The sequence below is a fragment of the Pituophis catenifer genome, unplaced genomic scaffold, assembly GCF_029215685.1.
Source record: "Pituophis catenifer annectens isolate HBS135680 unplaced genomic scaffold, rPitCat1.0.hap2 SCAF_2, whole genome shotgun sequence".
Classification (NCBI taxonomy): Eukaryota; Metazoa; Chordata; class Lepidosauria; order Squamata; family Colubridae; genus Pituophis; species Pituophis catenifer.
The window spans coordinates 177,768,166-177,780,733 of NW_027256882.1; the positions used below are offsets into that span (position 1 = coordinate 177,768,166).

At 42.1% G+C, this 12,568-nt stretch overlaps 1 protein-coding gene across 2 annotated transcripts in view; it reads right to left on the reverse strand.

The window, feature by feature from the left end:
• Nucleotides 1–380: 380 nt before the first annotated feature.
• The window catches only part of S1PR2 (sphingosine-1-phosphate receptor 2), a 64,272-nt gene continuing 52,084 nt past the window's right edge, over nt 381–12,568 (reverse strand). For both annotated transcript variants that reach the window (XM_070935214.1, XM_070935216.1), the window contains 2 exons: nt 7,179–7,295; nt 381–1,739 (listed from right to left, as the gene is read on the reverse strand). In XM_070935214.1, the coding sequence (XP_070791315.1) occupies nt 575–1,624 (1,050 nt within the window). In that variant the 5' untranslated portion in view covers nt 1,625–1,739; nt 7,179–7,295 and the 3' untranslated portion in view covers nt 381–574. The remainder of the gene's footprint in view (nt 1,740–7,178; nt 7,296–12,568) is intronic.

Here is a 12,568-nt window from a genome sequence, read left to right on the forward strand (position 1 = left end):
AACCAAATGAACGGTTGTAAGTCAAGGACTACCTCTAGACAGGTAACCCAGAGGGTTCAAGGGGTTGGGATTAGGAGCCCTTGTAATCTTGTGTGCCTCAAATTGAAGATTGGTTTAAATCAACTAAGCTTGCAAACGGCCTAACTGATCCAAGCAACCAATTGCTTTCCAGGGAAGAGTAGGTGGATGTTTTGTGCAAAGAGGAGAATGAATGGTTCGGAGATGCAGGTTAAAAAAAATTGTGGGTCTATACACAGGCAAGGGCAATTTTTAGAAAAGAGGAGAATCGTACCAAATCAGAGTCTTGGTAGCTCAGCAGCTACCCGGCCTCCCCACTTCATGTCACTCAACCATTCATCAGCCAATCACTCTGTCTCACACACACACTCCTAACATAAAATCATAATACTGTGCAGGTCTTAGTGAACAAATGGATACCACCATGTAAATCCAAGGCAGGTTGATTTGACCACCAATATATTCATCAGGTTTGTACCGCTTTCTTGGGTCCAATCCCACCCACCATTCTTTGCCATTGTCTGGCTGGGCCACAGTTCCTTTCTTGGTGTCCTTTTCACACAAACGTGGAATGTTCCTTCATGAAAGATAAAGTGGGAAGATCCTGTTTTGGAGTGCACCGCTCCAAGGAACTGGAACTGCGGAGAGGGATCATGCAACGCTCTGCTGGCTTTCCCTGCCCCATCATCCCCCAGCAACAAAGCACCCTTAGAAACTCCTTCCTCATGTCTTTGCTGCGGAGGGTATAAATGAGGGGGTTAATGGCTGAATTGAGGGTAGCAAAGGCAAAGAAATACTTTGACTGGTAAAGGATAGGACAAGACTTCCTAGCACATGAAGCGTCTATCAGGAGGATGATGAAGGCAGGCAGCCAGCAGATGATGAAGGCCCCCAGGACACAGGTAACTGTCCTGAGCAAGGCCATTGTCTGGGAGCTGGCTATCTCAGCATGGCTGGAGCGGACGATGCGGTAGATCCGGACATAGAGGACCACAATGGAGAAGAGGATGACAGTGAAAATGGTAACCACAAAGACAATGTAGCTTTTAGAGTAAAGGGGCAGAACAGTGGAGCACTTCTCGAGATCAGACATGCAGTTCCAGCCAAGGATGGGTAGCCCCCCAATGGTGGCTGAGATGACCCAGCAGGCCCCAATCAGCATCATCATCCTGCAGTTCTTGTCACTAGTGTAGACCTTCATCTTGGTGATAGCCACGTGTCGTTCAATCGCAATGGCTAACAAGCTGAAGACCGAAGCGGCCAGGGTGGTAAAAGCAGTGCCTTCTCGCACAAACCACTGTATTGGAGTGAGGCGAAAGGTGGCTGGGCCTGAGAGCACAATGTTGGCTATGAAAGCCGAGCCAGCCATGAGGTCCGAAAAAGCCAAGTTGCCAATGAAGATGAACATGGCAGAGTGGAATTTCTTGTTCCTCCAGACGGATATGAGCACCAGCAGGTTCTCCAGGATAATGAAGCAGCAGAGCACAATGGTGAGAGTGGCAATGAGAGTCAGTGGAGACTCATCTTTCTCCAGCTTATCCTTAGTATAGTTGTAGTGCTGGAAGATTTTGTCCTTGTTGAAGTAGTACGTGTAGACGCTTCCCATGGCTGGTTACCGAGGTGCCTCCCTGGGGAGGTCTCTCTCAGAGGACATTTGGATAAGAGTCCACCAGAAATGAGTTTATTTGGAACCGAAGAACTGAGGATCAACTAGGTGAAATCTGGAGACAAAAAAGACATACAAATCAGGCTATTGTTAAAACAGCAGGTGAAAAACCAATGAACAACAGGTGAGGGAATAGAGGCATTAAATATGCTCATCTCACTTCATCAACATGGCCATCATTTGAAGAGATCTCCCTGTAAAATAATCCACCCCCCCCACCCCCAATGCTCAGAATTCATCTTTTGTTTTTAAAGCAATATTTTGAATTAATGGAGATGTTTGAGATAGTTGCTAGCCGATTCCTCAGCTGAAAAACCTAAGCCTTGCTTCCTACATTCTGGCTACTTAACATGGACATCTCCAAAAGAATGGCCTCATTTACATGACATTGCTTGTTTTATGGGAAATGGCTGTATGGTTGGACCAAATTAATCATGTTCGAGTACACATAATTAAGTTCTTTGCTGATTTGTGCTGACAAGCTTAGGGAGGCATAAACCTGAAAATTTCAGTACACTTTTACATTTGTCTTACCTGAAATTCAGTTTATTCTGTTTCTGCATCAGTTTGTAACTTTAAAAAAAAAAGCTAAATGAAAGTATATATTTTACATAAGTATCTTTGCATATTCAGTTTTCCTAATTTGCAGTCTGGGGAAAAAACATTTTCTTCTGTAGAAATGTTCAACAGTGCATTTTATTTTTATCAAGATCTATATTTTCATGTACATTTCTTCCTAGTACATGCAGTTTTGTATGCCATATTTTTTTTATAGAGAACTAAATGGCAATAGTTTGAAACTATGAATTGTTAGGGACAGCAGCATTTTGTTTCATGCAAAGTCCAGGATGATGTACAGTATAAAGCTTAGGTCCAGGGGTGAAATGTGAAATTTGTTACTACCGGTTCTGTGGGCGTGGCTTGGTGGGTTTAATGTGACTGGGTGAGCGTGGCCAACTTTTTTTTTTTTTTAACTTTTCAAAGCATTTTTTCTAATGCTTTGAAAAGCCTCTGCCAATCAGGCAACTCAGCTGGGAGTTGCCAGAGACTTTTCAAAGCATTTTTTTTACCACCTCTTTGGCCAAGAGGTTGCAGAAAAAAATGCTTTGAAGAGCCTCTGATGATCCCAGCTGAGCCATGTGATCATCAGAAGCTTTTTTTTTTTTTACTTTTAAAAGCATTTTTTCTTCGGAAGAGGTTGTAGGAAAAATGCTTTTAAAAGTTAAAAAAAAAAGCCTCTGATGATTGTGCGGCTCAGCTGGGCATGGTGGGGGGGGGGCACAGGGATTTTTGCTACCGGTTCTCCGAACCACCCACTGCCATCGCTACTGGATCGGGCGATCCGGTCCGAACTGGGAGGATTTCACTCCTGCTTAGGTCCTAGCTACTACAGGGGCTATCTCCTTCCCCATAGGTCACCCTCCCCCTCTGAGAGTGCTTATTGCAGATCCTAGCAGATATACTGATCATAGACAGCTCATTCTACTTTTTTCAGGAAGGGTGCATGTTGTCGTTGAACTTGTTATTGGAGCTGAAGAAAATGTCAAGTTAAGTTTTAGAGGGAGTTAGACAGTAGTAGGTTCCACTTACCTTCACTACTGGTTCGGAGCTGTGAGCGTGTGCTCGCAAGTGCTCACTTTGCTCGTGCACAGCGCTTCTGCGCATGCGCAGAGAGTCTGTGATGACGTCTGGATGGGTGGGCGGAGCCTCCCGCCACCGCCACTACCAGTTTGCCCGAATCAGGGCGAACTGGTAGAAACCCCCCACTGGAGTTAGAAAACATTCACAGAGGCCTTTTAACGGATTAGTGTTTTAATGTCAAGATCATGGTGTTGGTATGTTTCTTGTTTTATTGATTTTTACAAGAGTCTGGATCTCAGGCCTGCACAAGAAAATCATTTTCTTTCTATGGGCCCTATTCTAATTCTGCGGTCATTAATAATTGGAAGGCAAAACTTCTTGGTCTACCTTAAATTTCAAGGCAGCAGGTATGTTCAGAATCTGACCATCTGCTCTGTCACCTCTTTAGTTGAGGCCTTGCGACAGGCTCTCTCTCAAAATGGCAAATTCTGAGCGATTCCAACTGAAAGATCAACAGGCAAGCATACCACTTCTGTTCCTAGGATTGAGAACTGATATGTTTCCGGTGTCTCCGAAAACGCACTGAATAGGTTTTTTTTCCTCCCTTGGGGGGAAAAGAAGTCCCACCAATCCTACAAAAGACTTAAGGATGAAATGTGTACATATGATTGGGAGCTTTCGCACTCTAACAGCAAGCATTTTTTTTAAAGAACCACAGTACAGAAACATCCCTCTGGACAGGTATCACAGTATATACATTTAAATACATCAGCTCTTGGATCAGCCTTCGCTCCAGACACCCATGTTGGATGGGTATTCTCACAGTGGTAGTCCCAATAAATCTGGGGAAGGTTGCCATAGAAAATGCAAATGCTAGCATTGCTCACTGCTCTTTAAAAACATTTGTCTTGGCCAAAAGAGAAAGGAAACTAGTTCCACTCTGTTGATCCTTATTCACTGCCACTCCATGACTCTACTGTCACTCTTGCCTTATCTAGGGCTCAGGCACAGCCTCCCTTGCAGAAGCCTCCAAGGTTGTATTTCAGGTACCCCTTTGTGTCCCATCCACTTCATAATGGTCTGAGGGTTTTTTTGGCTGAGTCATAAAGTTCATTGTGCTTATAATTCCAGATACTGGCTAGGCGTTACTATGCCAGCACAGGTACTTCATTAAGCACTGCGCACAAATGGTCCAATAACCATGGGAATCCCTGAACTTGGCTAGATGCAAATCTCTCCCCAGAAATACCCAATCTTCCTCCACCAGCATTGGAGAAATCAGATCCAAGGGGCTTTGCACATATTTGTTTAAAAGGCTCAGACAACTTGATATTTGAGAAATACGGAACAAAGCTTGAGAGATATGGAAAAATGTCAAAGTAAGATAAAGTCTTCTGTGACTCAAATTCAACCTCCAGTGATAACAATATACAAGAGATTTGCTACTACTACTACCTTCTGGGGATTCTTTCTTTAACTTCCCAATGTAGCCTACAGCCTCCATAGTCTATTCAAAAACTAATCAGTTTCTGATATTGTGTAGCTTTTCTGAGATCAATCAAGGTCGGCTACATGCTGCCATCTGCTGTGAGAAAGTCAGGGGAGTTAGAACTGTTGATCAGTCACTATTTAAACGCTTCATGTCTATTATCTCTGGAATCATCCTTGCAGTGGTGTTGCAAGGTAGGTCAGTGTTATTATTTCCACATTAGGCCAACTATGAGAGAAATGTGGGTTAACTAAGGACACGGCTGTGGTGTGATTCGCAGTACAAACTTCCTGTTCAAAACACCAGCCTCTTTGGGAAGATTGGCATCTGCTTGTTAGAGGGCAGAAGGAGAAGAGGTGTCCTGCTATGGCAGCAAGCTGCTGTATCACTCCTTCCTTTCTCATGTGGGATTATTTGCACGTCAATTATGATTCCTTACTCTTGTTCAGACACCAAGTCCTTCCATGCATTGGAGGGATGGGAGAGGGATCTGTTTTTCAGGCCATACCAGCTTTAAGAATACATTTTAGGCCGAAAAAGTCTCTTCTCTAAGGAGCTACTTTGAAACATATACCCACAGTGATTTGTCTAGCCATTGGGTCATATTACCAGCAAGAACTGCCTCGGTAGCTATCTGACTTTCTCATCACAAATTGTCCAATGACCATTCCTTTCCATTCCACTTCTGTGTTTGTTTACTCCAAACATAGCAATAATTAAAGATTCACTGGCATCTTTTGGAAAATCTATGAGGGTAAAGAGCACTAATGATCAAGTTCTAGATAATATAATTCATGCTGAGTCAAAACACTGGAACAACCAACTCACTATTATTGACTCTTACTGAAGCAACTCCCCAAAGATCCAGATAGAAGGCTTTCCGCAATCTTTGTTTTTCAGAACTCTGTATGCAACAGAGGTCCCAAGAAACAAATCTGGAACTTTCAACATGCATGCAAACTCTGCACTGAGTTATTTTTTATCAAACTGTAGCACTGGAGGAGGAAAAAATATCTCAAACACCTGATAGCATATGTTCAAATAAGAATAACATAATTGGTGTTCCAAGGAAAGTTATTTTCTACATTTGGCTGCTAGCTTGAAAAGCCATTTAAAACTTGGATCTATGGCATCATTTTCTCCTGTTTTTCTAATAACATAGATCCAATAAAGTCTCTTTTTTGAACGGAAATGGATTAGGAACCAAAAATTAGATCAGGCATGACTAATATCAGGCCTAGAGTCTTGATACTCTGGTTAGTCAAAAGTGTGTGGAATCTCAAAGCCTGTAAAGTTTCTGACTACTCTGCGTGGCTGACAATTTATTGCATTGGCTCAATAAATCAGGCCCAAGGCTTCAGGAAAGATTTAGCAGAACTAAGGTTCAAATACTTAGGTCTGCTGAACGCAGGCCTAGCTAAAGAAGCACCACAAACATCACTCGCTTTTAAGTTCCAGTTTCCACAACTCATGGCTTTGATCTTTTCAGTCTGCTTTTAGAGAATATACAGTAGAACGATAATGAGATTCCCACATTTAATCAAACATCTGTATAACAATTAAGGTGTGCCTTTGCTTACTTAAGGACATAACATGATTGTCAAAGAAACAAGGCAGATATTCAAGTAATAGTGTTGCCCTTTTTTCCCCCTCATTAAAATACATTGTCTTTCAACTTTCACTTAAGTAGTAGGTTGGGAGCCTCACCTTCCCCTGAAACATAAGTCTCCAAAAGTTAGAGGCCTGAACCCCAGGCGGATTGGGAGCAGCTTCTCACTCCCACGGTGTGTGTGTGAGTGTGTATGGAATACAAAGTGAAATTGCTTCCCTCCAACTTAAAAAACTAGGCAAGCCCTCTGCTTACTTTCCACTCCAAATTATTAATTACTTAAAAAGCAACTAGACATCAGCCTCTCCCAAGGTCTCTGGAAAGGAGGACGCCTGCTGGGATGGGCAGCACTGACTATGGGACAAACTGGTACACAAACAAGTACTTTCAGGCAGTTCCATCTCCTAAGCAAGATGATGTACGCAAGAAGCAATGAGAATTTGACCACGTGCACCAAATATTGACACAGCTATTATAGGAAACATTAATCACAGCTGGTAATTCATTTCCTTTCAGCTTTACAAGCATTGACCATTCTGGATCTCTGTTTCTTCATCTCACTAAGTTGCTGAACATATCTGATTCATAGAAACAGTTCACTGTATAACGACAAGAACAACAGGAGCCAAGTTGTCCCCAAATATGTGGGCAGAGAAATTGGGTGGGTGGGTGAGTTCTTCAAATGGCTCCAGATAGAGAACCTCGCTCAACATTTCTCAAGGGGCACCCAAAAAAAAGAAAAGAAAAGAAAAGAAAAGAAAAGAAAAGAAAAGAAAAGAAAAGAAAAGAAAAGAAAAGAAAAGAAAGCAAGTTACCTGGGGAGATCCTTAGTTAAGGTGTGGGGGGCAGCTTGCTGGCCTGATTCAGAAAGCCCCGGATTCATCTCTAGTTTGGATCCCCAGCCTTTCAGCAACAGTCAGCATTATGTTTTTCTGAGGACATATACAGAAAGCAGAAGAATTAGCAGATGAGTCATTCTATGTCACTTACTTCCAGCTTCATTAAATTTATACTTTGCTATTAAGCCACCTCACTGTAAAAAAGGCATACTGTATAACAAGCTGAAACAATAAGCACTGAATAAAGCTGCCAATTCTGACTATTTAGGATTATTGCCATTGATAGCAAATATGAGATCCCGTAACTGAGCTGCTGATGGGCATTAGTACAAAACTCCAGGTTTGCATCCTTAAAAAGATAAAGGTTCCCCTCGCACATACTTGCTAGTTGTTCCCGACTCTAGGGGGTGGTGCTCATCTCTGTTTCAAAGCTGAAGAGCCAGCATTGTCCGAAGACGTCTGTAGGCATGACTAAACAGCAAAGGCGCATGGAACACTGTTACCTTCCCACCAAAGGTGGTCCCTATTTTTCTACTTGTACTTTTTATGTGCTTTCAAATTGCTAGGTTGACAGAAGCTGGGACAAGTAACGGGAGCTCACCCTGTTACACGGCACTAGGGATTTGAACCGCTAAACTGCTGCCCTTTCGATTGACAAACTCAGTGTTTTAGCCACTGAGCCACCACGTCCCCTTGAAAATGGTTTTTCTCCATTTTCTCCATTTCCATTTCCATAATGCAGAGAGAACTGTAGTGTGGTTTAAAACAAGGTTTTTCACAAGGAGTTCTTTTAACTTTTCATGAGAACTTAATGGAGAAAGAAGAAAGTTCACGGTGACGGTCAATCTTCTGTCACTAGAGCTTTGTCTCTTGATTAGGGAATTTCTTTTTAATCAACAGGTTCCAAGGCCTGGAAAAGTTTGGAAAGCGCTTTTTCAGAGGACCAGAAAAACCTAAGGTTGAATTTGTGCTTGATCCTTCCTGAAGATCACCCACAACTGAAGATCTTTGCTGCTTTAGTATTCCAAGCAATATGTCTCTCTGGTTCATGGAAATTTTACCTACAACATGTACCTTTCTGATTTCTACAAAATTGCTGCTGTTTTGATTTGAAAGATCTTAGCTCTCTGTCATTTTAAGTCAATTTCTAGCCCATTTGACTGCAATTTGCACAGAAACATATTTGAAAATATACTGGTGACACCTAAAGGCAAATGGAAAACAAGACTTTTGAATAGATAAAATCTAACGAACAGAATTAGTGCCTTCCAATATTCTTTCCTTTTATCCATTGGTAGAAAACTAGCCAAAATCAATTAGAAAAAGTGGAAGCCTGAAATATTATGCAAGATAATTCAAAATATTACATCATTTCTGTAGAAAAATCCACTTTGAAAGCATCTCCAGATTTCTGACTTCACATGTCTATCTTAAAATATGAACATTATGTATTTCTGGCTCACGTATTTGAAAATGCAGTAAAAGTAGCCTTTCTTTAAATCACTGCAACACTAGAGCTTATGTAAAGCTCAGTTTCCCATTTGCAGAAAGTTCTACTTTATCTTATAGTGTTTTGCATGTTGGGGAAGGGTGAAACATGATCATTACATCATAATACAAATAATGCAACTTACATATTTGCATCAAGTGTCATGACATCATTATGTAATAATACCAATTAAGTAATGGCATGATGGCATATCTCATTATTTTGACATTGTCATGGTTTCTGAAAGATGCCATTGCTTCCCAGATTTATTTTTTTGCATATAGTCAGACAAATGCACAGCAACATCAAGTAAAAACATGGACCTGTGTGTGTGCTTACACAAGCAAATTGCTTTATTTCACTTTTGCATGGTATAGCAGTGAGAAGACCTTTGTTATAGCTGCAGTACTGAAGAAAACTTGTGGGATTTCTGCTGGGTTTTTTTTTCTGTGGTTAGACTTAGCACATTTGAAGAGAACTGTGGGTTCCTCTTCAAGTTATTTTTGTGTGTTTAGGGACTAAGAAGCAATGCTACATATGGGCACCATACATACCCTTCCTTTTCCACCTCAAAATCTGTACATTGCAAGAAAACACATGTGGAAGTTGAAGCTCTGTGCAAGTTCCATTTGTCTAAAAAAATAACATGAAAAGTTCCCTGAATCACTTCACTACACTAATGTGGTAATCTGTCTGTGAGGCAAGAATATTTGTACATTTTATCTAATACAATATTAGTTTTTAACCCAGCAAAGAAAAAAAAAGATTTATACTTCATGCAGCAAGGTAATGGTGCCAAATAGTTATAATGAATTTGCATAACTAATTCAACCATTCATGTAGATAATTACCCAAGTTACAAACTCTCTAGAAGCACATGCATTTTTCAGTCTAGTTCTCAAAAATGTAAATCAGTAGTAGTTGATAGTCTGGGACAGCAAATGGCTGATAATGCATAAAATAACAAAGTCTGCACTGATGCGAGTCTGCTAAAAAAAGAGCACAAAACAGAAATCGGAGAGGAAGCATCTTGTAAGTGTTTAATGCCCACATTTTCATTTCCACTTGTACTGAATTGGAATGATTTGCTATCTCTTTGTACTGAATTTGTACTGTTGTACTGAATATGAAATGTTTTGCTATCTCTTCTCTCAGCTTAATAATTGTGCTAATTGTGCACAGGCTCATGGACAAGAGAAAAGAGCACTTTTTTTCATTCCTCCGTCTGGAAAATCCTAACAAATGTAATTTAAGCTTTCACTCCTGTTATTTTACTACTAATTCCACTTCCTTTTAGGAAAATCAATGTCATTTTTTTCTTTTTTAAAAATATCATTAAAATTAAAATTATTATTTTTTTTAATGTCGTGAACTGGAAATGTGTTGCTCTGTAATATTCCTCATCCACAGCCAGCAAGCTGGTAAAGCAATAACTGTGGGTTTTAAGAATTATAATCCAACCATACGGAGGGTATTATGTTGAGGCTGACAGGCTCAATAAAGTCTGAAATAAGTATGTTAGACAGGAAGGATAATATTTTTCATGCTTTTCAGTTGAAAATGTCAAAAAAAATCAGTTGAGAGTCCCACTTTTGCAAAACAGCTTTCTACTATCTGCTTGGATTTCTGGAATGCTTGGATTTTATTTACGTCCAACATGTCCCCACTTATGGTAAACATAGGAACAAGGCAGTGGTGGGTTTCAAATTTTTTAATACTGGTTCTGTGGCTGTTGCTTGGTGGGCGTGGCATGGCTTGGTGGACATGGCAGAAGGATACTGTAAAATCTCCATTCCCACCCCACTCCAGGGGAAGGTTACTGCAAAATCCCCATTTCCTCCCGATCAGCTGGGACTTGGGAGGCAGAGAATAGATGGGGGCGGGGCCAGTCAGAATTTTTACTACCAGTTCTCCGAACTACACAAAATTTCCACTACCAGTTCTCCATAACTGGTCAGAACCTGCTGAAACCCACCTCCGGAAAAAGGGGAATGAAAGTAACCAGCCATTTTTTTGTCTCACTTCAAATTTAGAATGTCCATCTTACAAAAGAAAAAAAAAACACTCAAAAAGTGTTTCATTTATTCTTTTCACACTGAACAGGGACATGAAAACATCTTCATAATAGAAGAGCAAATGAGCCACAAAGGGCATGAACATTTCTCCTTCTTCCCTCCTCTTCAAGGGAAGGGAAAGTTTCTAGATGACTTCAAGAGGCACCCTCATCCAATCCTCTGAGCTCAAATCCAGAACAAAGCTTTGAGACAACCTAGGGCAGGATGTCAAACACAAGGCCCCTGGGGGCCAGATCCGGCCTGTGGGGTGCTTAGATCCAGCCCGCGGGCCCACTCTGGAAACAGTGAAGGGTTGGCCTGCAGTGCCTCTGACAGCAAAAATGGAGCTTGGGAGGGCCACACGCTCCATTTTCGGTTGTGACAGTCTCCTGCAGCCCTCTGCCAATGAAAATGGAGCTTGGGGAGGTTGCACGCTGCCCGCCTGGGCTCCATTTTTGGCTGTGACAACCTCTTGCAGCCTTCTGCCAATGAAAATGGAGCCTGGGAGGGCCATGCATGGCCTCCCCGAGCTCCATTTTCACTGGCAGAGGGCTGCAGGAGGCTGTCATTGCCAAAAACGGAGCCTTGATGAGTGATGTCAAGCTGGCCATGCCTGAGCTGGCCATGCCAACCCTGGCCCCCAAGGTCAACCACAACCCTGATGTAGCCCTCAATGAAATCGAGTTTGACACCTCTGGCCTAGGGTGTCCTATTATCATTGTTCAAAAGTGGCAATAGGAATGATCACAAAAGCCAGGTCAGATGTGAACAGAGGTCTAAAGAGCCTGGATATTCAATAGGAGGCCGAGCCAAGCCTTTTGTGCTGAAAAACAAGGCAGGAAGTCCTCTTCCTCAGCTGGAAACAGTCAGCAAAGCTCTTTTCAAGAGCTCAAGTGCACAGCAAATTCCCCAGGTTCTTTTATACCATCACAATCTGAGCTGAAATAAATAGGTGATTGCAATCAAAGACATGCTGAACTCAGCAAAACTGTTAGGGAATAAATCTATATACTATCCCAGAGTCAAGTGGAAATTAGTATCTGTGTATTTGTTTGAGTTTGTGAATTAACAATGTAAGTGTTTTCAGTCATGATTGCAAGACCACCTACTTTTTGGTAACCCTTTTTTATAGATTCTAAATCAGTGGTGAAATTCAATTTTTTTTACTACCGGTTCTGTGGGCATGGCTTGGTGGGCGTGGTGTAGCTTGGTGGGTGTGGCAGGGGAAGGATATTGCAAAATCTGCATTTCCACCCCACTCCAGGGGAAAGATACTGCAAAATCTCCATTCCCACCCCATTCCTGGGGGAAGGATATTGCAAAATCTCTATTCCCACCCCACTCTGGGGCCAGCCAGAGGATGTATTTGCCGGTTCTCCAAACTACTCAAAATTTCTGCTATTGGTTCTCCAGAACCTGTCAGAACCTGCTGGATTTCACCCCTGCTCTAAATCAGGATCCCGTCACGTGCTGCATCAAGAGTTTGTTTGCCCTTGGGGAGCTGGGTGTGTGTGTGGCGTGGCCATCATGGCTGACTGGGTAGGCATGACCAGTCCTGGGGTGGCAGGGTCCGGTCCAGAGGTGGGTTTCAGCAGTTTCTGACCAGTTCTGGAGAACTGGTAGCGGAAATTTTGAGTAGTTCGCAGAACCGGTAGTAAAAATTCTGACTGGCCCTGCCCCCATCAATTCTCTGCCTCCCAAGTCCCAGCTGATGGGGAGGAAATGGGGATTTTACAGTATCCTTCCCCTGCCACACCCACCAAGCCATGCCATGCCCACTGAGCCATACCCACAGAACCAGTAATAAAAGAATTTGAAACCTA